This window comes from Bos indicus x Bos taurus, chromosome 29 (assembly GCF_003369695.1).
Source record: "Bos indicus x Bos taurus breed Angus x Brahman F1 hybrid chromosome 29, Bos_hybrid_MaternalHap_v2.0, whole genome shotgun sequence".
NCBI classification, from domain to species: domain Eukaryota; kingdom Metazoa; phylum Chordata; class Mammalia; order Artiodactyla; family Bovidae; genus Bos; species Bos indicus x Bos taurus.
In genome coordinates this window covers 465,333-490,621 of record NC_040104.1, presented here as the reverse complement: position 1 = coordinate 490,621, position 25,289 = coordinate 465,333, and the positions used below count along the sequence as shown (strand labels likewise).

At 58.6% G+C, this 25,289-nt stretch overlaps 3 protein-coding genes across 6 annotated transcripts; all 3 read left to right on the top strand.

The window, feature by feature from the left end:
- Positions 1–10,260: 10,260 nt before the first annotated feature.
- On the top strand, positions 10,261–11,674 carry SCT (secretin). Its single transcript, XM_027531779.1, has 4 exons — positions 10,261–10,420; positions 10,519–10,620; positions 11,190–11,282; positions 11,487–11,674. The coding sequence occupies exons 1-4, from the start codon at positions 10,344–10,346 to the stop codon at positions 11,599–11,601; spliced, it is 387 nt and encodes a 128-aa protein (XP_027387580.1). The 5' UTR covers positions 10,261–10,343; the 3' UTR covers positions 11,602–11,674.
- A 2,301-nt stretch (positions 11,675–13,975) lies between these two features.
- On the top strand, positions 13,976–20,894 carry CDHR5 (cadherin related family member 5). 3 transcript variants are annotated; one of them, XM_027532946.1, is made up of 15 exons: positions 13,976–14,143; positions 14,405–14,580; positions 14,925–14,975; positions 16,517–16,609; positions 16,714–16,815; positions 16,892–17,002; positions 17,086–17,256; positions 17,771–17,861; positions 17,981–18,078; positions 18,171–18,371; positions 18,488–18,601; positions 18,679–18,754; positions 19,201–19,359; positions 19,876–20,069; positions 20,382–20,894. In XM_027532946.1, exons 1-15 carry the CDS (start codon positions 14,080–14,082, stop codon positions 20,799–20,801), a joined length of 2,121 nt encoding a protein of 706 aa, XP_027388747.1. In that variant the 5' UTR covers positions 13,976–14,079; the 3' UTR covers positions 20,802–20,894. The 3 variants fall into 3 exon arrangements, with proteins under 3 accessions (XP_027388747.1, XP_027388745.1, XP_027388748.1); XM_027532944.1 differs by having other exon boundaries at positions 18,841–19,359; XM_027532947.1 differs by lacking the exon at positions 19,201–19,359.
- Positions 20,895–21,891: 997 nt separating this feature from the next.
- On the top strand, positions 21,892–25,006 carry IRF7 (interferon regulatory factor 7). Of its 2 annotated transcripts, XM_027532948.1 has the most exons (9): positions 21,895–22,077; positions 22,294–22,589; positions 22,673–22,835; positions 22,917–23,124; positions 23,362–23,420; positions 23,517–23,694; positions 23,997–24,524; positions 24,597–24,715; positions 24,789–25,006. In XM_027532948.1, exons 2-9 carry the CDS (start codon positions 22,570–22,572, stop codon positions 24,954–24,956), a joined length of 1,443 nt encoding a protein of 480 aa, XP_027388749.1. In that variant the 5' UTR covers positions 21,895–22,077; positions 22,294–22,569; the 3' UTR covers positions 24,957–25,006. The 2 variants fall into 2 exon arrangements, with proteins under 2 accessions (XP_027388750.1, XP_027388749.1); XM_027532949.1 differs by lacking the exons at positions 23,362–23,420; positions 23,517–23,694 and having other exon boundaries at positions 21,892–22,077.
- The last annotated feature ends 283 nt before the right edge of the window (positions 25,007–25,289 follow it).

Below are 25,289 nucleotides of genomic sequence, written 5' to 3'. Positions count from 1 at the left end.
GGCGCCCGGCCCGCGCGCCCCGCCGGGCGCTCAGCACCACGGACAGTCCCGGCCGCGCGCCGGAGCCCCGCCCCTAGGCCCGCCCAGCCGGGCCTTAGTCCCGCCCCGACCGCCCGGCTCCGCGGACCCCAGGGCGCTCCAAGCTGCACCCATTTTGGGCGTATCTTGGACTTCGACCCTAGGGCCGGGCAGATGGACAAACGCGCCGGCCCAGTGAAGGGATGTGATTGGCCTGGGCGGGTCCAGCATCGCTCTCTGCCACGCAGGGTTGCGGGACGACGCGAGGGTCAGCGCCCAGAGAAACCCACAGGATGAAAGGGCGACTCAACAATCCCTCGAGACTTGCGGGCACTCACGCCAGCGCCACCAGGTCCAGCCTCAGAGACCCCCGCGACCCTGCATGGGCCCAGGCTGGGCGTCCCCCTCCAGAGATGCTTCTGCAGACCCCCGAGGCAGAGATGGAGCCGCGTGGGGGGCATCCTTTCCAGGCTGCTTCCAACAGACGCCTGCACGCCCCAGCCCAGGCTCCCTCTCCGTCCCTCCAGGCGCAGTCCTCTCTACACCCCCACCCGACCCGGCCTCTCTGCCCCCTTCATCTCCCCCTGCAATGATTGCAGACCCCAACCTGGGTCCCTACCAGCCTGGACCACACTCAGTCACTCTCCAACCCACAGCCACTGCCTGACCCTTATCCTCCTCCAGCAGTTGGGTGGGCAACCCTGATCCTGGCTCCATCACCCTGAGCAAGCTGTGTGCCCCTCTGAGCCTGAAAAATGAGCTCACCCCACAAAGCCTAGAGAGGCTGTAAAAGGAGCCAAGGCCACGAGAAGGCCACTGGGAGCTTAATCTTACCTGAGTCTCATCGTTCTCACAGAGAAGAGAAGCCCCACAGGAGAACCCTGTCAACCTGCACACCCTACACGCAGGGAAGTTAAAGAGAAGACAGCAACCTGAGGAGACATACTGTGATGATCCCCACAAGGGGCAAAATCGCAGGAGACCTGATAAAGGTCTGAAGACCAGTAGGGAGACTCAACGCTTATCAGAGGATGGGCTGGCCTCAGCGTTGAGTCTCCCTCCTGGTCCTCAGACATCTGCCACCATTAAGGGTGAAAAGGCAGCCCAAGGACTTCCCTTGATGGTCCAGTGGTTAAGAATCTGGCTTCCAGTGCAGGGAGGCAGGTTTGATCCCTGGTCCGGGAACTAGATCCCATATGCCTTGAGGCAACGAAGCCCACGAGCCACAAGCCCCAACTCAGACCTGTCACAGCCAAATAAATAAAGAAATGTGATGCTAAGAAAATGGAAATCTGCATATAAAGAAAATATATTTTGTTTAAAGAGAGTGAAAATGCAGCCCAGATTGGGGAAAGAATATGATGTAGCAGCAGCATGCTGTGTCGTGCTCTCACAGTCCTGTCCGACTCTTTGTGGCCACGTGGACTGTAGCCCGAAGGCTCATCTGTCCATGGGATTTCCTAGGCAAGAGTACTGGAGTGCAGCACAGCAAAAACAAACAACAAACAAACAATCACAACGACACGTCTTGCAGACAAAAATGGGGAGAAATGTCAGATGTGTAATTTGAAAATATTTCCTCCCAGACTGGAGAGGAATATTGTCTCTTCATTCTCCTAACAGTGTATTTGAGGTTTTTTTTTATCTGTAAGGTACGAGCTGATGTGATTAATTGATTAATTTTTCTTGCCTGTGGATGTCTAGTTATCCCAGCACCACTTGTTGAAAAGACTTTTCTCTCCATGGAATTGCCTTTGAACTTTTGTCCATGAGCACTTGATCATATCTCTGTGGGGCTATTTCTTAACTCTCAGTTTCATTGTCCACATGTCTTTCAACAATAGTAGTCTTGATTATTGTGACTTTATGGTAAGTCATGAAATCATGCAGTGTGGGTCCTCTAAATTTTGTCCTTCACATGCCTGTCTTGACTGTTCTAGCTCCTTTGTCCGTCTGTGTGAATTCTATTTAAGCATCTATTTATTTACCTGGGTGTACATGGTCTTAGTTGGCATATGGACCTAGCTCCCTAACCAAGGGTGGAACCCAGGCCCCCTGCGTGGGGGTTTGCAGTCTTAGCCAGTAGACCACCAGGGATGTCCCTGTGTATATGAATTTTAGAATCAGCTTGTCCGTATCTGCAAAAAAGTCCTGCTGGGAATTTGATTGGGGGGAAATTGACATCTTAACAATATTATCTTCCAACTCATGAATACAGTACATCTCTTCATTTATTGAGATAGTCTTTGATTTCTTTCATCAGTAATTCTATGAAACTGTGCCTTTGAATAGCATTTCCCTTAAGTCATAGGGCATCTTTCGTGTGCTTCTTGGTCATTTGTACAACTTTTTTGGAAACCATTGCAAATCCAAGGCCATGAAGATTTGTCCCTGTATTTCCTTCTAAGAGTCTTATTTTATTTTTTTGTAAGACCTTTTTTTTTCCTTCTCTTTTCTGTCATGTGTATGGCTTGTGGGATCTTATTTCCCCGATTAAGACTGGACCTGGGACCTTGGCAATGAGAGCACAGAGTCCTAATCACTGGACCACCAGGGAATTTCCAGTTTTATAATTTTAGATTAAATAATTTAGATTTTGACTCGTTTTGAGCTAATTTTTATATATGGTATGAGGTAATGGTTCAGCTTCATGGGTTTGCATGTGGATATTCAGTTATTCCAATGCCATTGAAGAAACTCTTCTTTCCCCATTAAATAGTCCTGACATCTTCATTGAAAATCAATTGATGGGACTTCTCCAGTCATACAGTGGATAAGACTCCATACACCCAAGGCAGGGAGCCTGGGTTTGACCCCCGTTCAGGGAACTAGATCCCACGAGCCCCAAGTAAGAGCTCAAGTGCTGCAACTGCAGATTCTGTGCCACAGCCGAGGCCCGGCACAGCCAAATACGCCACAGCCGAGGCCCGGCACAGCCAGATGCGCCACAGCCGAGGCCCGGCACAGTCAAACACCTCTTTTATTTAAAATAAATTGGTAGCAGATGTACGGGTTTGTATCTGAACTGTCGTTTCTATCCCACTGATCTTTATGTCTGGCCTTAACACCAGGACCATACTGTGTTGATTTCTGTAGCTTTGTAGCAAGTTTTGGAATCAGCCATTGTGCCAACTTTGTTTTTCTTTTTCAAGAATGCTTTGGTTATTTGGATTTCCTTGCAATCCCATACAAATTTTAGAGTTGGATTTTCCATTTATTAAAAAAAAATGTCATTGGGGTTTCAGTAAGCAGCATATTGAATCTGAAGATCATTGCTGAGCAAAGGCATCTTAACAATATTAGGTCTTCCAACCCATGAACATTCAGTTCAGTCGCTCAGTCGTGTCTGACTCTTTGTGACCCCATGAATCCCAGCACGCCAGGCCTCCCTGTCCATCACCAACTCCTGGAGTTCACTCAGACTCACATCCGTCGAGTCAGTGATGCCATCCAGCCATCTCATCCTCTGTCATCCCCTTCTCCTCCTGCCCCCAATCCCACCCAGCATGAGTCTTTTCCAATGAGTCAACTCTTCGCATGAGGTGGCCAAAGTACTGGAGTTTCAGCCTTAGCATCATTCCTTCCAAAGAACACCCAGGGCTGATCTCCTTTAGAATGGACTGGTTGATCTCCTTGCAGTCCAAGGGACTCTCAAGAGTCTTTTCCAACACCACAGTTCAAAACCATCAATTCTTCGGAGCTCAGCTTTCTTCACAGTCCAACTCTCACATCCATACATGACCACTGGAAAAACCATAACCTTGACTAGATAGACCTTTGTTGGCAAAGTAATGTCTCTGCTTTTGAATAACAGTAACCCACTCCAGTGTTCTTGCCTGGAGAATCCCAGGGATAGGGGAGCCTGATGGGCTGCCGGCTATGGGGTTGCACAGAGTCGGACATGACTGAAGCGACTTAGCAGCAGCAGGTTGGCCATAACCCTCCTTCCAAGGAGTAAGCGTCTTTTAATTTCATGGCTGCAGTGATTTTGGAACCCCAAAAATAAAATCTGACACTGTTTCCACTGTTTCCCATCTATTTCCCATGAAGTGATTAGACTGACATATTATGCCTTCTTTAATCTCTTCCAGCAATGTTTTTTGCTTTTCATCGTATGAGTCTTTTACCTTCTTGGTTAAAATTTATAAGTAAGAATTTTATTCTTTTTGATGCTATTGCAAATGAATTACTTAATTTTTTTTACTTCTCTCTTTATGGCTGCACTGGGTCTCTGCTGCTGCATGAGGGTGTCCAGTCCCCACGAGCAGCGGCTGCTCTCTCGTCGCGACGTGTGGGCTTCTCGCTGCAGCGGCTGCCTCTGTCGCAGAGCACGGGCTCCAGGTTGTGCATGAGCCTCAGTGGTTGCAGCACTCGGGCGTAGCTGCCGTGAGGCACGCGGAATCCTCCTGGACCAGGAGATTGAACCCACGTCGCCTGCATTGACAGGCAGATTCTTAACCACTGGACCACCAGGGACGTCCCATGAATTATTTTCTTAATTTCATTTTTGAATTGCTCATTGATACTGTGTCGAAGTATAACTCATTCTTATATTTCAATCTTATGTCCTGAAACTTTGCTGAATTTGTTTATTAGTTCTAACAGGTTTTGGGGTTTCTGTTTCTTCCCCCGCTGTTCTCTGTGTATAAGATCGTGCTATCTGCAAGTAGAAACAGTTTCACTTCTATTTTTTTTTCAGTTTGGCTGTGCCAGCCTTAGTTGTGGCACACGGAATCTCTAGCTGCAGCGCCCGAGCTCTCAGTCGGGGCTCGTGGGATCTGGCTGCCCTGCCAGAAACTGAACCTGCGGCCCCTGCATGGGAGCTGGGTTGTCCCCAGACCACCAGGGATGTCCTCCTTTCCAATTTCGGAAGCCTTTTCTTTCTGTTTCTTGCCTAATTGCTCTGGCTAGAACTTCCAGGCAATGTTGACTAGAAAAAGACACGCCTGTCTTTTTCCTGAGCTGACGGAGAGTTTTCAGCCCCTCCTCGTTGCGTGTGATGTCAGTTGTGTTTTCATATAAGGCCTTAATCATGTGAAGGAAATAGCTTTCTGTTCCTGGTCTATTAAGTCTTTTTATCATGAAAGTGTGTTGATTTAATCAAATGCATTTTTCTGCATCCATTCGGATGATTAAATGTATTTCTCCATTCTATTATTGTGATGTACTACACCGATTGAGTTTTGTCTGTTGAATCACCCGTGCATTCCTGGGATAAATCTCCATTTGGTCCTAGTGTATAATCCTTTAAAAAGTGCTGCTGGATTTGTTTTGATCATATTTTGTGGAAGAGTTTTGTAATTCTAAAATTGATCCAACAATTTGATGCAGTTTTCATTAATCTCCTAATAGTCTTCTGTAAACCTTGACAAGTAGATATTTGAATTTATATGGAAATTAAGAAGGTCAAAGCACCAAAGAATTGATAATTTTGAACTGTGATGTGGAGAAGACTCTTGAGAGTCCCTTGGACTGCAAGGAGACCAAACAAGTCAAACCTGAAGGAAACCAGTCCTGAATGTTCACTGGAAGGACTGGGGCTGAAGCTGAAGCTCCAGTACTTTGGCCACCTGACTCGAAGAGCTGACTCATTGGAAAAGACCCTGATGCTGGGAGAGATTGAAGGCAGGAGGAGAAGGGGATGACAGGATGAGATGGTTGGATGGCATCACCGACTCAATGGACATGAGTTTGAGCAAGCTCCAGGAGTTGCTGATGGACAGGGAGGCCCAGTGTGCTGCAGTTCACGCAGTCTCCCATCCAAGTACTAACCAGGCCTGACCCTGCTTAGCTTCCGAGATCAGGCGCGTTCAGGGTGGTATGGCCCTAGACAGTTCATGCAGTCTCAAAGAGTCGGACCTGACTGCGTGACTGAACTGATCGCAGAAGGTCAAAAATAGCTAAGACACTCTTGAAGAAAAGCAAGGTGAATGAATGTGATCTGTCAGATATGAAGACTTATAAAAGTACTGTAACTATGATGGTGAATTAACGGGGGTGTTGTAGCTAAGACGGGAGGAGGGGTGGCAGTTGGGCGGATGGCATGCGCGGAGAGTGTGGCCACGGATCTAAGTGCATAGAGACGGTTGGCCCACAGCAGCAGCAACACAGAAGGACAGCGGAGAGGCGTGTGGAAAGCAGCAAAGCTTCGCCACTGCTTAACCCACGCGCAGCACAAGTCTCAGATCTGCACCCGAAATGTAAAAGAATGACGCTTTGGAAGGTAATAGATGGGGGCATCTCCCGTATCTTATGTTAATTACTCAGGAGACAAGAAATAGGAAAACATGCCAAGTTTCCTCACATTAATGTGAAGGGCGTTGTCCCCCTGTGCTCACCAGTCCTAAACTATTCACAACGTTTTCTCAGTCCCTATCAGTTTCCTGCCTTAAAAGACCCTTCTTACAGCAACTGCACCCTGTGACAACCTCCCCAACACCCCGTGGACTGTTCCCAGCCCCTGCCCTTCCTGGCTCAGGTTGGATAACTCAGATAACTCAGCTTGGCTGATCAGGCAGACTCCCTGACAACCTCTGTCGGGTAGCTGACAATCCAGTCGTTACCTTTTTGAGATACATACTGAAATCCTCATAGGTGAGCTGATACAAGCTCTGAGATCTGCTCCAAAATTAAATTGAAAAAATAGAGAAAGTCATAGGGGTAGGTAAGAGTGGTTGTAAATTGTTGAAGCTGAGTAATGGTACCTGGGAGTTTGTCTACTTTTGTATGTCTTTAATTCTGTGTAAGGAGTAAAGTGATTTTTCTTTTTCTGCTCTGTAAAAGGGGACGGTCATTAAAGCCACAGAAAGGTTACAGTCTATTACACAACGTAGCGACTGAACAACAAGTTTGGGCCCCAAGTTCATATCCTGAAGTGCTCAGCCGAAGGTAGCCTAAGGCGCACTGCTTCTGCAGCTCTGTGAAAGAAGAGGTCACAGATCTGAAAGAATGAGTTCTCTCCAGTGCCCTCCTGTAACACCCCTAATGCAGAGCTAAGAGTAGATGCCATTAAACTCACCATTTAAATCTTAGCAGTAGCAGTGTTAGCCGCTCAGTCGTGTCTGACCCTTCACGACCCCAAGGACTGAAGCCTGCCAGGCTCCTCAGTCTATGAAATTCTCCAGGCAAGAATACTGGAGTGAGTTGCCATTTCCTTCTCCAGAGGATCTTCTCGACCCAGGGATCGAACCTGGATCTCCCACATTGTAGGCAGATTCTGTACTGTTTGAGTCACCAGGGAAGCCCATTTAAATCTTAGTTAAAATCCCCCAAAAAAGAATATTTTTGGTGATTTAGTATTCAGAGAATAAAACTGTGTCACAGTGAGATATATTCTTAGGCATTGAATATGTTCCCTCCTATGTTTTACTGTGAAAAAATAAAGCTGCTTTTTCTTCCTCACAATCTTGGACCCTGGGAATTCCCTGGTGGACCAGTGCAAAGGACTCTGTTCTCACTGTCGAGGGCCTGGGTTTGATCCCTGGTCAGGGAACTAAGATCCAAGCCAAAAAAAAAAAGAATCCTGGACCCTGAACCTGGCCATTGTTAGGATCCCACACACAGAATGATGTCTGATCCAAGGCTTTGGATAGCTGTTCACATAACCTGACTGCTTTCTGTGTGCCTGTAACGAAGGCCCAGCCAGGCGTGGCGTCCGGGAAACCCTGGGGCTCTCCCTGGAATCTGGGGGTCCACGTGGTGCTCTGCCACGTAGCTTCTGTCGCAAAGTAGGGTCCAAACCAGGCCAGGCCTGAGCCACCCGTTGCTTGCTTCTCCAGTTCCCATCAGATGCCAGCCCACATTGTCTGCTGCCTTTCCACGTGAAATGCTGAGCCGGCTACATGTGGGTGTGGAGGACACCGGCCAGGAGCCGTGTGGAGAGAGTGCCAGCGGCAGGCGCAGCGGGGGCCGGCTGTTCAGATGCGATGGGGCAGCTGGTCACAGACTCCCCTACGACTGGCACCCGAGGGGCTGCCTGCCTGCCCCTCCTTGCCTCAGCCCCGCCCGGCTCTGCCACTCAGGCCTCGCCTCACCCTGTCTGTCCTTCTGCACTAGTGACCGCTTGGGACCTGGAGCCGCTGTGACCAGAGCAGCGTAGGACAGGGGGCGCGTCCCAAGCTGCTGCCCACTAAGCTACTGCCGCTCAGTCGGTGAGTCGTGTAACAGAGTGGACCCTTTCTGTGGGCAGCAGGAGGCAGTTCTTTGGGGCGATGGGCTTGTTCTGTATCCTGATTATGGTGGCAGTCACTCGATCCAGACATAAGTCATAATTCATCTTTTACTGTATGTTAATTGTTTAGAAGTCAATATGCCTGCATGCTGATTTTTTTTTTTAAGATAGGAAGATCCTTCCTATGAAGATCTGCCTGGTCACTTAAGTGTTTGAGGTGCTAAAAAATCTGAATGACTACTCAGGGTTTTGAGTATTCTCATGAATGTGATTAATTGGTCAATGCTGCTAAAGTTTAGGGGTTGTAATCTGCCAAATTTGTGCAAGAAGAGGCCACAGCAGCTGTTTAAAAATACAGATACAGAAAACAATGAGATACCACGCCCCACGCCCCATGGGAATGCGAAGCTGGTGCAGCCACTCTGGAAGACCATTTGGTGGCTTTCTGCAAAGCCAAAAGTACTCTTACCATGCAATCCGGCAATCACGGTCTTTGCTGTTCACCCAAAGGAGCTGAAAACTTACATCCACACAAAAACCTGCATGTAGATGCTTACAGCAGCTTTACTCATAATTGCCAAAATCTGACAGCAACCAAAGCAACTCAAGACGTCCTTTAGTAGGTGAGTGTATAAACTGTGGTGTATCAGACAACGGAATGTTGTTCAGCACTCAAAAAGAAACGAGCTGTCAGCCCATGAAAAGACACGGAGGAAACTTCAATTTGTGTAAGTGAAAGAAGCCAATGAGAAACGGCCATGCACTGTGTGACTCCACCACGCGACATTCCTGGGAAGGTAAACAGGCTCCTGAGAGGCCCCTGGGCTGCAAGGAGGTCCAGCCAGCCCATCCTGAAGGACATCAGTCCTGAGTGTTCATTGGAAGGACTGATGCTGAAGCTGAAACTCCAGCACTTTGGCCACCTCATGAGAAGAGCTGACTCATTGGAAAAGACTCTGATGCTGGGAGGGATTGGGGGCAGGAGGATAAGGGGACGACAGAGGATGAGATGGCTGGATGGCATCACCGACTCGATGGACAAGAGTTTGGGTGAACTCTGGGAGTTGGTGATGGACAGGGAGGCCTTGGCGTGCTGCGATTCATGGGGTCACAAAGAGTCGGACACGACTGCGCGACTGAACTGAACTGAACAGAGACAGTCAAAAGGTGAGGTGCTGGGGACACAGGGATGAATGGGCAGGTGGCATGAAGGGATTTTTAGGGCAGGAAAGCTCTGTGAGGTAGTGTCCACACAGGCGGATTCGTGTGATTATACATTTGTCAAAGCCCAGAGAATATGTAACACCAAGATGATTAGTAATGGCAAATCCCAGATGTAGTTAACAATGATGTACAATATTGGTTCATCATTTGTAACAAATGTCCTAAATGAATGCCCCGTGCTGGCAAGCCTGGGTGTGTGTGTGTTTGCGTGTGTGTGTGAATTCGTACTTTTAGCTCGATTTTTCTGTAAACCTAAAACTGTTCTAAAAAACAAAGTCTGCGAACTACTTTTAAAATGCACATGAAGTTTAACACAAGAGCTGCTGGTTTATAACTCCACTGACTCGATTTGCAGTTTCTGTGTCAGGATTTCAGGGGTGCTGGTTGTAGAAAGGCCGACCGAGGTAGTATCAGATCTCCCGCCTGCAGAAACGCACACGAAGGCCCAGGTGCCCCAGGCCCTGGTCTCGCGCGGCCGCAGGCCCCCACCCCCAACCTGCCCGCAGCTCCCCGCGCCGTGCCGCGTCCGAAGACTGGGGAAAGGTCACTCGGCCCGCGGCTTTGGTGGCCGCGGCCTGAGTCCCCTCCAGGCCCTCTGGACCGCCTCATCGGGCCTCCGCTGGCGCCTCTAAGCTTCGCACAGGCCGTTCCCCTGCAGGTTCCTCCCGCTGCCCCCACCGGGGTCCCCTGGTCTCCGGGCGCCCGACCCCCGCCGGTCTGCCGAGGGGCGCCACCGCGGCGCTAGGGGCGGGCGGGATGCCGGGGCGACAGCTGGGGGGGCGGCCCTGACCTTCCCGCGCGATCGATGGGGCGCGGCTCTGGCGGCGCGGAGCCGGGGCGGCGCCGACCCCCGCCCGCCCGGCTCCCGCTCCGGACGCCGCTATAAAGGGGCCTGGGCCTCGCGGCTGCTCAGCCCGGACAGGCGTGCACCATGGCTAAGCTGGCCCTGCTGCTACTGCTGCTGCCGCTGCTGCTCGGGTGCTGCGCCGCGCGCCCCGCGCCCCCCAGGTGAGCCTGCGGCCCCGGGGCCTGCGCCCACACCTCCAACCCATCCTGCCCCCGCCCGGCCCTGACCACCCTCGGCCGCCCTCCCGTCCTCTCCGCAGGGCCCCGCGACACTCGGACGGGACGTTCACGAGCGAGCTCAGTCGCCTAAGGGACAGCGCGCGGCTGCAGCGGCTGCTGCAGGGCCTGGTGGGGAAACGCAGGTGAGGGGCGGGGCCTGGGGGAAGGAAAGAGGCAGGTGAGGGGCGGGGCCTGGAGGAGAAACGTAGGTGAGGAGCGGGCCCTGGAGGGGAAAGACGGGCGAGGGGCGGGGCCTGGTGGGAAAGGCGGGCGAGGGGCGGGACCTGGAGGGAAGTGCCTGTGAGGGGCGGGGCCTGGTGGGGAGCGCCGGTGAGGGGCGGGGCCTGGAGGGATAGGCGGGCGAGGGGCGGGACCTGGAGGGAAGTGCCTGTGAGGGGCGGGGCCTGGAGGGATAGGCGGGCGAGGGGCGGGACCTGGAGGGAAGTGCCTGTGAGGGGCGGGGCCTGGTGGGAAACGCGCGTAAGGGGCGGGGCCTGGTGGGGAGCGCTGGTGAGGGGCGGGGCCTGGAGGGGGAAGGCGGGCAAGGGGCGGGGCCTGGAGGGAAGTGCCTGTGAGGGGCGGGGCCTGGAGGGAAAGGCGGGCGAGGGGCGGGGCCTGGTGGAGACCGCCGGTGAGGGGCTGGCGGGGGACAAGCGACGCGGTGTGGGATCCCCCCGACTCCAGACTAATCCTGACTTGGGGTGGGGGGCAGCGAGCAGGACACAGAGAACAGCACAGCCTGGACCAAGTCTGCGGAGGGCCCGCTATGCCTGCTGTGGTCGGACGCGCCCGCCCTTCAGGCTTGGTGAGCAGCAGCCCTCCCCCATCCCTCCTCCAGCGCCTCCCTCCCTGAGGCACTCTGGGTCTCGGGCACAATTGGACACAACCCCGGTCCAGGAGCCTGGGAAGGGGAAACTGCCGGCGCTGGTGACCAGAGAGGCCTGCTGTCCCCAGGTGGGCGTGGTCTCCCGCGCCAAGACCCCAACCCTTAACCCGGCCGTCTCTGCAGGGCGCCCCTGAGGCCCCCCGAGGATCAAGCCTGGTCTTCCCAGCTGCCTCTTGCACTGAAGGCAGGGGTCATGGTGTCCAAGCCGGCCGTCCCGACTGCTGAGGGGACCCGATGAGGCCCTGAGGAAGAAGGACCCTCTCGAGGGGGGCCTGGACAGGGGAGGGGGTGGGAGGAGGGGGATGGGTTGCATCTGGCACCAATAAAGGAGGAATTCAGACCCTAGCCCCGCGAACTCTCTCTGTGCACTGCCGTCTGGTACCCTCAAAGCACCTGTGGGGTGTGGCTGTCCAGGGAAGGAGGGTCCTGTCCTCCGGAGTCTAAGACCGTGGCCACGCCCAGCTGCCCTTTAAACCTGGGAAGCCAGCGGGGAGCTTCATCTGCCCACTTCCTCATCTGCTGCCCATCCCCTGGGCTCCCTGGGAGCTGGCTGCACCCCTGTCATCCACACAGCAAACATTCAGAGACCGTGGGGGGCTCACATGTCCCCCAGCTCCTTTCCCAGGGAGGCAGTGGTGAGGGGGCAAGGTTGTTGTTCTTCAGTCACTCAGTCGTGTCTGACTCTTTGCTATCCCATGGACTGCAGCGCACCAGGCTTTCCTGTCCTTCACCATCTCCCAGAGTTTGCTCAAACTCATGTCCACTGAGACAGTGATGCCATTCAACCATCTCATCCTCTGTCATCCCCTTCTCCTCCTGTCTTCAATCTTTCCCAGCATCAGAGTCTTTTCCAGTGAGTCAGTTCTTTGCATCAGGTGGCCAAAGGATTGGAGCTTCAACTTCAGCATCAGTCCTTCAATGAATATTCAGGGTTGATTTCCTTTAGGATTGACTGGTTTGATCTCCTTGCAGTCCAAGGGACTCTCAAGAGTCTTCAACATCACAGTTCAAAGGCACCAATTCTTCAGCACTCAGCCTTTTTTATTGTCCAGTTCTCAGATCTGTACGTGAAAAACCATAGCTTTGACTATATGGACCTTTGTAGGTAAAGTGACGTTTTTTCTTAAAAACAGACCTCTCTGTTTTTCAATATGCTGTCTAGGTTTGTCATAGCTTTTCTTCCAAGGAGCAAGTGTCTTTTAATTTCATGGCTGCAGTCATTGTCCAGAGTGATTTTCAAGCCCAGGAAAATAAAGTCTCTCATTCTTTCCATTGTTTCCCCATCTATTTGCCATGAAGCGATGGGACCAAATAAGCAGGGTAACAATATACAACCTTGACGTACTCCTTTCCCAATTTTGAACCAGTCCATTGTTCCATATCTGGTTCTAACTTGCCTTTTGACCCGCATACAGGTTTGGCAGGAGGCGGATAAGGTGGTCTGGTATTCCCATCTCTTTAAGAATTTTTCCACAGTCCGCTGTGATCTGCACAGTCAAAGGCTTTGGTGTAGTCAATAAAGCGGAAGTAGATGTTTTTCTGGAACTCTCTTGCTTTTTCTATGATCCAATGGATGTTGGCAATTTGATCTTTGGTTCTTCTGCCTTTTCTAAATCCAGCTTGGACATCTGGAAGTTCTCGGTTCACGTACTCTTGAAGCCTAGCAAGGGGCAAGGACGAGGCAGGGAGGCTCAGCCAAGCAGGAAGAGGTGACAGGCAGGAGATGTCCCACAGGAGGCGGCTCCCCAGTGGAGGGAACTGAGCGTGACTCTCGGCCCTGTGTCCTGGCCCGCCGTCTGGCTGAGCGCCTTGACTACCCCGGGACCTGTGGGGCAGGGCCGGTGACGACAGCCCAAGAAGTGCCGGGGTTGCAGGAGGCCTTGGAGGACCAGCAGGCAGGGCTGCTCCAGGAAGGTGTTTCAGGCCAGGAGGCGGGGGAGACGCCACCCCACGCCCCATCACAGCGGGCCCTTCTCCCCTTCGGGACCGCACCCACTGGTGCCTCCCAGCTACTGAGCCTAGGTGGCCAAGGAAATGGAGGCAGGATGCCTGGGGGCCTGGGCTAAGGTTCCTCCCCAGGATGCCCCTCTGTTGGCACCCAGGGTGCCCCCCCAGAGCTGCCAGCTGTCCCTGGAACACTCCATCTCTGTCACTGTGGGCTCACCCAGCCTTGCCTGGAGGAAGCCAGCTTGTTTCTGGGACAGGTAGGGGAGTCCCTGGGACACAAATAACCTTTCCCTTCCCTAGAGGGTTGAGTACGGAGAGGAGGTGGGCCTGGACCTCACAGAGCTGACTCCCAGCACTGCGCCTGTTCATTCTGGCAAAGGAGCCCAGCAGAGGTGGGGTGGGGGAATACAGTGAGCACAGAAGCCAGTCCCCCTGACCACTCAGTCCAAGCCCTGGTTCCCGCTTCCCCTGCCCGGCTGTGAGCTCCTCGGGGTCTGTGGGGTGAGCCCCGTCAGCCCCTGCACGTGGCCTGGATCTGGTCTCCCTCTCCTTGCAGTCAGAGGGGCCTGGCCGGCGGCCGACGGGGGCCCCCTTGGTGGAGGCCAGGCTTGCGGGTGGCGGTTGTAAATGACCATAAAGTGGGGCGGCGCCTGGCGGGGCGAAGGTCACCCAGGAGGAGAAAGCGCCAGGCAGCACCCAGGTGGCTCAGCGGGTCCTGGACACCAGACGGGCTCGGACCCTCCGCGGGCCGCCCGCCGCCACCGCCCAGATGGGGACTTGGGTCCTGCTGCTCCCGCTGCTGTTCGCGGCTGAGGCCCAGGCCCAGGCCCAGGGTACACGCGTGGAGGGGAAGGGGGCTGAGCGGGGCGCGGAGGCGGCGGGGGGGCTGGCCAGCAGGCAAGGGGCTGGGTGGGGCGCGGGCAGGGGGCTGGCCAGAGGGCGGGGGGCTGGGTGGGGCGCGGGCGGGGGTGGGGGCAGGGCTGGCCAGCGGGCAGGGGGCTGGGCGGGTCTCGGGGGGCTGGCCAGCGGGCGGGGGGCTGGGCAGGGCGCGGGCAGGGGGCTGGCAGCACCGACCCTTCCTCCCCGACGTCCAGTCTGCTCCGTGGACAAGACCTCCCTCACCGTCAAGGAGAACACGAACCCCGGGGAGCCCCTCCTGGACATCTACGTCCCCCAGGGCCAGCAGGTGACCCTTGGACCCTCGTCCACCCTTTTTGCGTTTCGGATCCAGGGGAATCAGCTGTTTCTCAACGTGACCCCGGACTATGAGGTGCGGACAGCAGACCCAGGCTGGCTGTGCCCGTGGGGGCGGCAGGGACTCCCTGTGGGATCCACCTGGGCACTGACACTCCTCCCCAGAGAGGGGCTCTCTGGGGCTCTCTGGGTCTCAGTTTGCCCAGGGGGCCTCTTGGGCCCCCAGGCTTGGCTGAGGGCCTGGTCTCGGGGGTGGGCCCCTCAGGGAGTCAAGCTGCCGGGCCCTGACGCCCGCTGGACGCAGGGCGGGGGCCACGGACCCCGAGCCAGCACCTGCCTCGCTCCGTCTCCTCAGCTGGGAGATGGGGACAGTCGGCGGGGCCAGCCGGTCAGGTGAGTCCCACGCCCACCCCCTCACAGGCGAACACAATGCTGCTGGCTCACCTGGAGTGCAGGAGCGGTGACTCCGTGGTGAGTGCGCCCCCAGACTCCTCCCACGACCCCCGAGCCCACCCCCTCTGACGTCAGAGTGCCCTGGCCTGGACCTCTGTGCTCCGCCCTGCCTGGCCGCGGTCACTCCCTGCTGACCCCGCCTGGTGGCGTGTTCAGGAGTCACCTCTGTGCCAGCAAGGCCACACTGCCTCCAGCAGACTGTGCCTTGAGCTCCCAACCCCAGCCCAGTGGGTCCTCCAAGCCGACCCGGGAGGCACCCCTCCCGCCAGCTCCGTCCTCCCCTCCCCCGTCCCTCCCCCGCTAATCTGCTGCTTCTGCCTCAGGCCAGGTCCTGCCCACCCCGGGCGTCCACCTGGGGCCTGGTCAGCAGCATCTTCCAGCGGGTCCTTGACTCCCCCCGTGGCCCCGCCCAGCCCAGGGCGCGGCAGGAGAAATACTCTCTCCAGTAAAGGGAGGCTCTCCAGCGGGGTCCCCGCCTCCCGAATGAAGTGAATCAAAGCAGATTGGGAGCCCGCTCCCTGGATAGACACGTCCTCGGAGAGGCGCCCACCCTCGCGCCCACCCCCGCGCCCCCTCCCGCACGCCAGTCGGCTCTTCGGTTTTCCCTGAGTCCCGTAGGTGCCCCCAGCCGACATCACAGTGCACCACGGAGATTTCAGGATGAGGCTCTAAAAGATAAGGCTGCTTCTTAAAAAAAATAATAATAATAAAATAAAAGATAAGGCTGCTTCTTACCGGCTCCACTCCCGCGGTGATGCCGTCACACCCACACCGGGGAAGGCAGGGACCCCTCAGCAGTGCGACACCCCGCGTCCCCACTCCCCCGGGGCCAGAGGCGTCTGTGACAGTTTCTTGCCTGAATCGGGTCCCCAGAAAGGTCCACCTGGAGCAGCTGGCTGAGGTTTCTCTCACGTCTCTTTCAATCTACGGGTTTCTTGATTCCCCCCGAGTTTTATGTTTGAAGAAATTGGATTGCTTTGCCATTTTCCTCACTGTGGGGCTCTGCTGCTCGCACCCCGCAGGGCCTGTGTGATTTTTCTCCAGGTCAGCCACACCTCTGTCTGTACTTTTTAATCTTTATTTTCATTTATTTGCCTGCACCAGGTCCTAGCTGTGGCACACGGAGTCTTTAGCTGCCGTGTGTGGGATCTGTTAACAGTTCCCTGAAAAACAAGAAAGTGAAAATCGCGTCTGTGACCCCATGGACTGTATAGTCCATGGAATATCCAGACCAGAATACTGGAGTGGGTAGTCTTTCTCTTCTCCAGGGGATCTTTCCAACACAGGGATCGAACCCAGGTCTCCTGCATTGAGGACGGATTCTTTACCAGCTGAGCCACAAGGGACTGGGGATCAAACCCGGGCCCCCTGTGTTGGGAGCTCAGTCTCAGCCACTGGATCACCGGGGAAGTCCCACACTTCTGTGTTTTTAAAATCACTTTCTGTTCCCCTTCTGTAATGCCTGGAGCAGGAGCCCCAGGCGGAGAGCTGTCTGGGGTGCACCGCAGCATCCGGAATGAGCTCACCCGGCCTGGCCGGGGACCTTCTCCCTCCCCCAGGTGACTCAGCTGAGGGTGTTTGTGTCCGTGCTGGATGTCAACGACAACCCGCCCAGGTTCCCCTACGAGACCAAGCTCTGGGAAGTGCCTGAGGTGAGCGAGAGGGGGCAGCGGCCGGTGCCATCTGGGGCATCTGGAGGCCGGGGTCTAAGCCTGGGGGTCAAGGTCACGGCCAGACCAGCCCCTCCGCCCCCCAGGACACCCGGGTGAACACCACCGTCATCTCAGAGACAGAATTGGAGGCCCAGGACCAGGACAAAGACGATGTCCTTTTCTACACCCTCCAAGAGGTCACCCTGGTCAGTGCTCCCAGCTCCTTGCTCCGGGCACCCCTCCCCTTTTCGTCCTCTCGGGCTGAGTCCCCTGCCTCCCCAGGGTGCCAGCAGCTTCTTCTCCTTGGTGGGTGCAAACCGCCCAGCACTTCGGCTGGACCAATCACTGGACTTGGAGAGGTGGCCAAACATGACCTTCCGGCTGCTGGCCCGGGTGAGCAGGCACTCCGGCTCATGGCCCCACGCTCGGCCTCGGCCCCCAGCGCGCAGGCCTGACCGCAGGGCGGGCTGTTGCAGGACACACAGGAGGAGACCACAGAGCCCAGCCACACAGCCACAGCCACCTTGGTCCTGGAGGTACAGCCCGTCGACCTGCGGCCCCCCTGGTTCCTGCCCTGCAGCTACTCGGATGGTTTTGTCTGCATCCATGCCGAGTACCATGGGGCTGTGCCCACCGGCCACAGACTGGTACGGAGGACCCCAAGGAGCAGGGTGGCAGGGGCATGGGGCCTGCAAGGGGGGCCGGAGTGGTTGTAATTTTCAAGGAAAAGTGAAACTTCTTTCGTAAACCAGTCTTGCCCCACGCCGTGGTGGCCAGGGCCTCTGAAATGCCAGTGAGGGAACTGGGTCCAGTTGTCCTCAGGGCACAGCCAGACAGCCCCCTGGGGCCCAGCGAGTGGGCAGTGAGCTGGGGGAGGATGCTGGGGAGGCTTGGGGGCCTGGCACGGCCACCAGGTGCGCCCTCCCATCCTTGAGTGCTGCCTCTTGAGACAGACGTGCATGTTCAGATTGATCCAATGTCTCTGGGCAAACTGACTCATTAGCCCCAGATCCGGAGCTGCAGTGGAGAGTGCTGGACGACTGGGCTGTGTCCTTGGCTGCCCACTGGTAGCGACCCCGGCCTCCTGGAGGGGCGCAGGAAGGCCAAGCAGCGGCCACAGCACCAGCCCGATGGGGTCCTCGCCCCTCCTTGTTCCCACAGCCAGACCCCCTCATCCTGCATCCTGGGCCCGTGTACGCCATGGATGGGGACCAGGGCATCAACCAGCCCATCAAGTACAGCATCATCAGTGGTGAGTGGGCAGCAGCTCCCAACTTCCCTCTCCAGGGAACACCTTGAACCCATCCCTATGTGGGGAGACCTCAGGCCTCCAGAGGGGACCCCGCCCAAACACTCCCTCCGTCTTCTCAGGAAACGAGGACAGCACATTCTCCATCAGTGTCGACTCGGGCAACCTCACCATGACCAAGAGCATCCCCAACGCCAAGACCTTCCTTCTGGTGGTCAAGGTTGGTGCCTGCACAAGGCCCTGCTTGGGCCCACAGCTACAGAACATGCAGTTCAAGGACCAGCTGGTCACTGTTGTCTCCCAAACCCCCAGGGCGAGCAGGCTGATAATGCCCGATACTCCGTGACCCAGGTCACGGTGGAGGCCCGGAACGCCAGCGGGAGCATGCCCCACTTCACCCAGAGCCTGTATCGTGGCACTGTAGGGCTTGGCTCTGGGGCAGGCGTGGTCGTCAAGGATGCAGCTGACCCTTCCCAGCCGCTGAGGATCCGGGCCCAGGACCCTGAATTCCCAGTAGGCACCGCTTGGTCCTTTGATCTGCCTGGCCTCCTGCTGGTGGGGGGTGGGGGGCGGGGGAGGAGCGGTTTGCAGAGCAGCCTGGGCTCCAGACTAACTGCGGCCACGTCTAGGACCTCAACTCAGCCATCACCTATCGAATCACCAACAACTCTGACTTCCGAATGGACGGAGAAGCAGTCCTGACTGCTACCTCACTGGAGCATGCCGGGGTCTTCTACGCCGAGGTGAGAGGTGGGCGGTGGTCTCAGAGGGCCAGGGGTCCAGCTGGAGCCCAGGAGGGACAAACCCCCTTCCTGCCCAGGTTGAGGCCAAGAATACAGTGACTTCAGGCACCGCGACCACAGTCGTGGAGATTCAGATTCAGCCCTCCCCCACAGGTGAGCCTCCCAAGGATCCCAGGTTGGCAGGGGGAGGGCCCCTTGCTGGGGACAGTGGCGAGTCCAAGCCCTGTCACTGGCCCCAGGCCCCCCAGGTCCCCCCACATCCCCAGAGACGGCAGGAACTACCAGACCCTCGAGCGGCACCACTTTGGAAGTCCCCCGGCCCCCTGAGCCCTCTCAGGGGTCCTCCACGACCAGCTCTGGAGGAGACACGGGCCTGCAGCCTTCCCCAGGCACCACTCTGACGTCACCAGCCTCCTCCATGCCTTCGGGGCCCCCCAGTGTGGGAACCAGCCCCTCCCCCCCAGCAGCCTCACCCAGCGGGGGCTCAGCAACCAGACCCTCGAGCAGCCCCACTTCGGAAGCCCCCCAGCCCCCTGAGCCCTCTCAGGGGTCCTCCACGACCAGCTCTGGGGGGGACACTGGCCCACACCCCTCCTCAGGCACCACTCTGAGGCCGCCGGCCTCCTCCACGCCTGCGCCTGCGGGGCCCCCTAGTGTGGGAACCAGCCCCTCCCCCACAACAGCCTCACCCAGCGGGGCCTCAGCACAGACCTCGACGCCGACGTCCCCTGCGTCCAGCAGGAACACCTGGACGCCAGGTAGCACCCCCATTACCCTTGAGTCACCCTCACGCTCCCTGACTCATGACTGGGTCATCACCGTGGGGCACGGTTGACCCCAGGTCAGCCCAGCATGACCACGGAACCCCAAGGGAGGTCTGTTCCGGTCTAGGGGAGAGACAGGCCGTAAGGGTGCCAGGAGTTAAACTGGGGAAGGTGTGGGGGTTGGGGCAGAGCCCAGATTTGGGGTTCAGTGACCCCCCAGTTCCCAGCGTCATTCAGTCCACAGGCCCCATGCTGCCCACATCTCCTTGATGGAATAGTGGCCCCCTCGGCCTCCCACTTGGAACTGGTGGGCACTGACACCCCCTCCCCGCCCTCTCCAGCAGGCCGGCCTATTGGGTTCCCTGTGGGGGATCAGTGTACCCACCTCTGGGAACCGCGGCCCTTGGTGCCAGGCCTGGCCTGCTCTCAGGGTGTCCTGAGCTTCCCGCAGTTCAGCCTGGGAGTGCTTGGGGTGTGAGAGTAAGTGGGCAGCAGTCACATTGCCCGCAGGGACACCTGAAACAGACGGAACAGAAGGCAGGCCAGACGGAGGCCAGGCTGGGGACCGGCGCTTCTCGGAGGCAGAGATGGCGGTACTGGGCGGGGTGCTGGGCGCGCTGCTCCTCCTGGCTCTGATCGCCCTCGCGGTCCTGGTCTACAAGAACTACGGCCACCGACTCACGTGCGGCTCTGGCCGAGCGCTGGTGAGGCTTGGCGTGGGGGCAGGAGCTGCCCGCTGGAGGGCCAGGAGAGAGGGTTGCAGAGTCGGACTGGAGACTCCACAGAGAGCAGCCGGAGACGGCGGGGCGGTGGAGAGGGGGCAGGATGGAGAGCTGGGCAGCGTGAGGCAGCGGGCAGCGTGGGAGATGGAGGGAGGCCAGTGGTCAGAGTGGGAGATGGGGTGCGAGGCGAGGAGAGCAGGGTAGAGGGGCAGAGCGCCCGGCCCCCAGTGTCAGGGGCAGGGTGGCCGAGCCCAGCTGGCCGCTGGCTGACCGCAGGCTCCTGCCGGCCCCCAGGAGCCCCAGCCTCAAGGGTTTGACAACCAGGCTTTCCTCAACGACTCGGACGAAGCCAACTGGGCGCCGGCGCCTAGCCCTTCACCCAGCCACGCCCTGCCGGCGCCCCGGGAGCCCGAGCCCCCGGAGCCCGCGCCGCCCAGCCCTGAGACCCCGCGTCGGCTCCCAGAGGCCCCTGCCAAGGCCGCGGACGGGGGCAGCCCGGCGGCCGTGAGGTCCATCCTGACCAAGGAGCGGCGGCCTGAGGGCGGCTACAAGGCCGTGTGGTTCGGAGAGGACATCGGCGCCGAGGCCGACGTGGTGGTTCTCAACACGCCAGCCTCGGAAGCGGGTGGCGCTGGCGACTCTGGCAGCGAGGGCAGCGGCGACGAGGCTGCGGATGCCCAGGACGCGCCTGGTACCTACTCCATCCACTTCTAACGCCACCTCCCCGCAGAGTCTGGACCCCGAGAGTCGGCTTGGTGGCTGTCCCCACACTCCACGGCGCAGAATAAACTAACATTTTCGGTTCTGCGGGGACGTGTGCTGGCCGCCAGGGGCGCTGGGGGAGCCGCGAGGGGCGGGCGGTCTGGGCACTGCTTTGAGCTCTCGGCGCCGTTTCCCGGAAACCACCGGCTGCGCGAGGGGTTTCCCAGGCTTGGTGCCAGCTGGTGGCCAGGAAGTTCCTCTCCTGGTCTGACCACGGCCGACTCGACATGGACATTCTTCGTCTGGGGGAGGCTGAGGAGCCACTTGGCCAGAAGCCCCCCTCAAGGACTCGTGTGGGAGGGTGTGGGCCCCGGGACCGTCCCGAGGGTCACACTGCTGCACCTGGGGGCCACAGTGAGGGCAGTAAACGCTCTGGGGCGCTCGCGGAGGCACCTAGTCCAGGCGGCTGGGCTGATTGGCGGTGGGGGGTGTGGCCCAGAACGACGGTGGCCACGAGCCTAGGGCGGCACGTGGGGCTGGTGGGTGCACAGAACAGAGGCTATGGACGGACGGAACCCAGAGTCACGGAGTTGGGGCCTGAACCCCCTCCACTGGCTTCCTCGGGGCGGCCCTCAGGCAAGACTTCCGCACCGCCCCCCCCCACCACTACCGTTCCTTCCGGGTGGCCGGTGTTTTTCCATCCCTTCCAAGTATTTTAATCTCGACAGTATTTGAATATTATTGCCTGAGGAACTGTCACTGGTTAAGAATCCAAAGAGCGCGGCCGCAGCCCCTCCCACGCGCCCATCGCCCGCTCTTCCGCTCCGCGATGCGCCAGGTTTTGTTTCTGGAACCCCCGGCTTATCCCACGACCTCTCCCGGGAAGCTGGTTGCTGGCCCCAGGCCCCGCTGCGCTGGTTGAGCGAGGGGAGCAGCTGGGCCGCATCGGGGCTTGGTCCAGGGTCGCCAGGACCCCGGTGCCGCCTCCCGCCGCGGCCCAGGAGCCCGTCCTGCGCACCTGCGCTCGGCCCCGCTCCAGGCGCACGTGACTTCCTCCCCCGCACCTGGAGCTCCGCCCCTGCCCGGCCCCGCCCCCGCCCCGCCCCGCCACCATAAAAGTGTTTGCTCCTGAGCCCCAGGGGAGCAATCTCCCCACGGGTGACTCCGCGTCCTGAGGCCGAACGCGGCCCGAACCTGCGCCAGGTACTGGGGAGACCCAACGCGGGAAGAACCCGAGTGAAGGCTTCGTCGGACTCCGGGGTCGATTCTCGGAGCAGTGACCACGGAGGTCGGTGGAAGGCACGGGTGCGGGATGCGCTTCGCAGAGCAGTGACCAGGAGGGAGCGGGCTGCACGGATGTCGGCGCGGGGCCCGGGTCCGGAACTCGGGGACCTGGACGGGGAGGTGGCGGTGACGCGCGGGGCGGGGCGGGGCGGGTTAGGTTTCGTTTTTCCGCAACGCCGGGTTTCGTTTTCCTGCGGCCGTTCCCGTCGCGCCCCCGTAGGGCCCAGCCCGGACGCCGGCTCAAAACCTGTGACGCTTCGTGCGCGCGCCGGCCACATCTGTAGCCACATCCAGCGCCGTCTTGGCCAGGACTCACCTCCGCAACGCCGTGACGGGAAGCCCGCGTCTGTGACCCCCCGACACCCGGGACTACCTGTGGAGACTCACAGACAGCCCTCCTCTCTCTTCTGCGCCAACCCCCGACCGCGCCGCGACCCCAGCCCTCTGAGCACAGGGCGTGCCGCTCTCTCCAGGCCCAGCCTTTGCGGAGGGACCAATGGCCGAGGCTCCAGACCGGTGAGCCCGCCTCCCTGCCCGGTGCCGGCCCCACGTCCCCGGCGGCCCCCTTGCGCCCTGACACCTGGCTGCTCCGCCCGCAGGGGAACCCCGCGCGTGCTCTTCGGAGACTGGCTTCTGGGCGAGGTCAGCAGCGGCCGCTATGAGGGGCTACGGTGGCTGGACGCGGCCCGAACGCGCTTCCGCGTACCCTGGAAGCATTTCGCGCGGAAGGACCTGGGCGAGGCCGATTCGCGCATCTTTAAGGTGAGACTCTAGCTCTGCCCGGGCGGGGAAGGGCCGCTCAGGCCTGCAAGTCCAGGCCACGTGCTCCACACTCCTTCTCAGGCCTGGGCCGTGGCCCGCGGCAGGTGGCCGCTCCGCAGCGGTGGAGGTGCCCCGCCGATCCCTGAGAGTGCGCTGCGGGCCTCCTGGAAAACCAACTTCCGCTGCGCTCTGCGCAGCACGCAACGCTTTGTGATGTTGGAAGACAACTCGGGGGACCCTACCGACCCTCATAAGGTGTACAAGATCAGCTCCGAGCCGGGGTGCCCAGGTGAGGAAGGCCGGGGGTGGGGGAGGGGCGCTGCCGGCAGGGGGACTGTGCTGTGTCCTGGGAGTAGCTGCCAAGTCAGATTTTAGGTTTTAGAAGCTGGCGCCAGTTAGACGGGAGGCAGCACTGGAGGGAAGGAGGCCGCTGGGGCTCCAAGGGGCAGCGCAGCCCAGCTTCCGGGACCAAGGGGGCGTTGACATCCCTCACTTCAGCGTTTCCCCAACCCTAATTCTCCCTCAGAAGGCCTAGGCTTTGACCAGGGGGAGGACGAGGCCCTAGAAGATGCCCCACCTGCAAGGGTAAGGCCCCTGTGCACTCTTGCATCCTGGGTTGAGGCTGCTCCCTCCCTGGGCCTGGGGGCAGCTCATTTATGCTGGCGCTGTCCTCTTCTGCAGGGTGGCCTCCTGGGGCCCTGCCTGGCATCAGATACTGGTGAGAGCCTGGGGCACCGGCTGAACCCTGAACCCTGCCCCCCAAGCCTAGCTGGAGATGCCAGGGACCTCTTGATCCAGGCGCTGCAGCAGAGCTGCTTGGAGGACCATCTGCTGGATCTGACCCCCCCAGAGGCTCCTGGTGAGGGCCTCTTGCAGGGGGTGGGGGGTGCTCCACCCTGCAGGGACAGGCAAGACAGCAGAGTGCCTGGAGAGAGAGAGGGTGGCCCAGGGGAGGGGGTGCTTGGCAGGAATGGTGCTGGTCACAGCTGGGCCAGTACAGCTGGGCCTCTGCAGGGCCAGAGCCCTCTGCTTGGGAGCTGTACTTGCCACAGAGAAGGTGGTGCCTCCAGCCTCAGGCCACAGCCCCAGGAGCCAGGGAACGTGTGGGAAAGGGAGGACCTGGGGGCCCAGGTGTCACCTCAGGCTTCTCTTCCTTTCCAGATGCAGGCCCACCCCCAGAGCCCTGGCAGCCCCTAGAGGCAGAGCCCCACATGGGAGCCTCTGCCAGTGCCTGCACGCCAATGGCAGGGGAGCCACCCCTGGCTGGCCCTGGCTACTCACAGCTTGGTTTGCAGCCGGAGCCCAGCCTAGGGGCCCTGGACTTGAGCATCCTGTATAAGGGCCGAACCGTGCTGCAGGAGGTGGTGGGGCGTCCACGCTGCGTGCTGCTGTACGGCCCTTCTGCTGTAGCTGGAGGGGCTCCAGCACCGCAGCAGGTAGCCTTCCCCAGCCCTGCCGGGCTGCCCGACCAGAAGCAGCTCCACTACACGGAGAAGCTGCTGCAGCATGTGGCTCCTGGCCTGCAGCTGGAGCTCCGGGGGCCGTGGCTGTGGGCCCGGCGCCTGGGCAAGTGCAAAGTCTACTGGGAGGTGGGGGGGCCCCTGGGCTCAGCCAGCACCTCCAGCCCCGCTCGCCTGCTGCCCCGGGACTGTGACACGCCCATCTTTGACTTCGGCACCTTCTTCCAAGGTCAGTGACGCACCTGCCTTGGGGCTCTGGGCCCTCTGGGCCCCGCCCCCTCACCAGAGCCCTGTTCCATAGAATTGGTGGAGTTCCGGGCCCAGCAGCGCCGCGGCTCCCCGCACTACACCATCTACTTGGGCTTCGGGCAGGACCTATCAGTGGGGAGGCCCAAGGAGAAGAGCCTGGTCCTGGTGAAGGTGAGGGGCCAGGTCCCAGGGAGGGGGAGGCTGCACACAGCCCCCACCTGGCCTGACAGCACCCTCCCCGCAGCTGGAGCCGTGGCTGTGCCGGGCGTACCTGGAGGCTGTGCAACGCGAAGGTGTGTCCTCCCTGGACAGTGGCAGCCTCAGCCTCTGCCTCTCCAGCTCTAACAGCCTCTACGAAGACCTGGAGCACTTCCTGGAGCACTTCATGATGGAGGTGGAACAGGCTGCCTAAGCCAGACCCCCAACCCCTTCCAATCCAATAAAAAGATCTAAGGGGACTTCGCTGGCGGTCCAGTGGTTAAGACTGCATACTTCCAATGCAGGGCACACAGGTTCAGTCCCTGGCTGGGGAACTAAGATCCTACATGCCACACAGCTTGGCTAAGAAACAAAAGAACAAGCTTCTAAGAATCATGCCAGTGTCCACTGGGGGCAGGCTTGGAGCTCGGGCTCTGGAGGGGCATCGTGGATTCAGCGGATCACACTGTGGGCCCTGCCCCCACAGGCCCCTGTGCACGCCCCTTCCCTCTTCTACTTCACAGTGAGAGCTCTGAGCTTTAGAGCC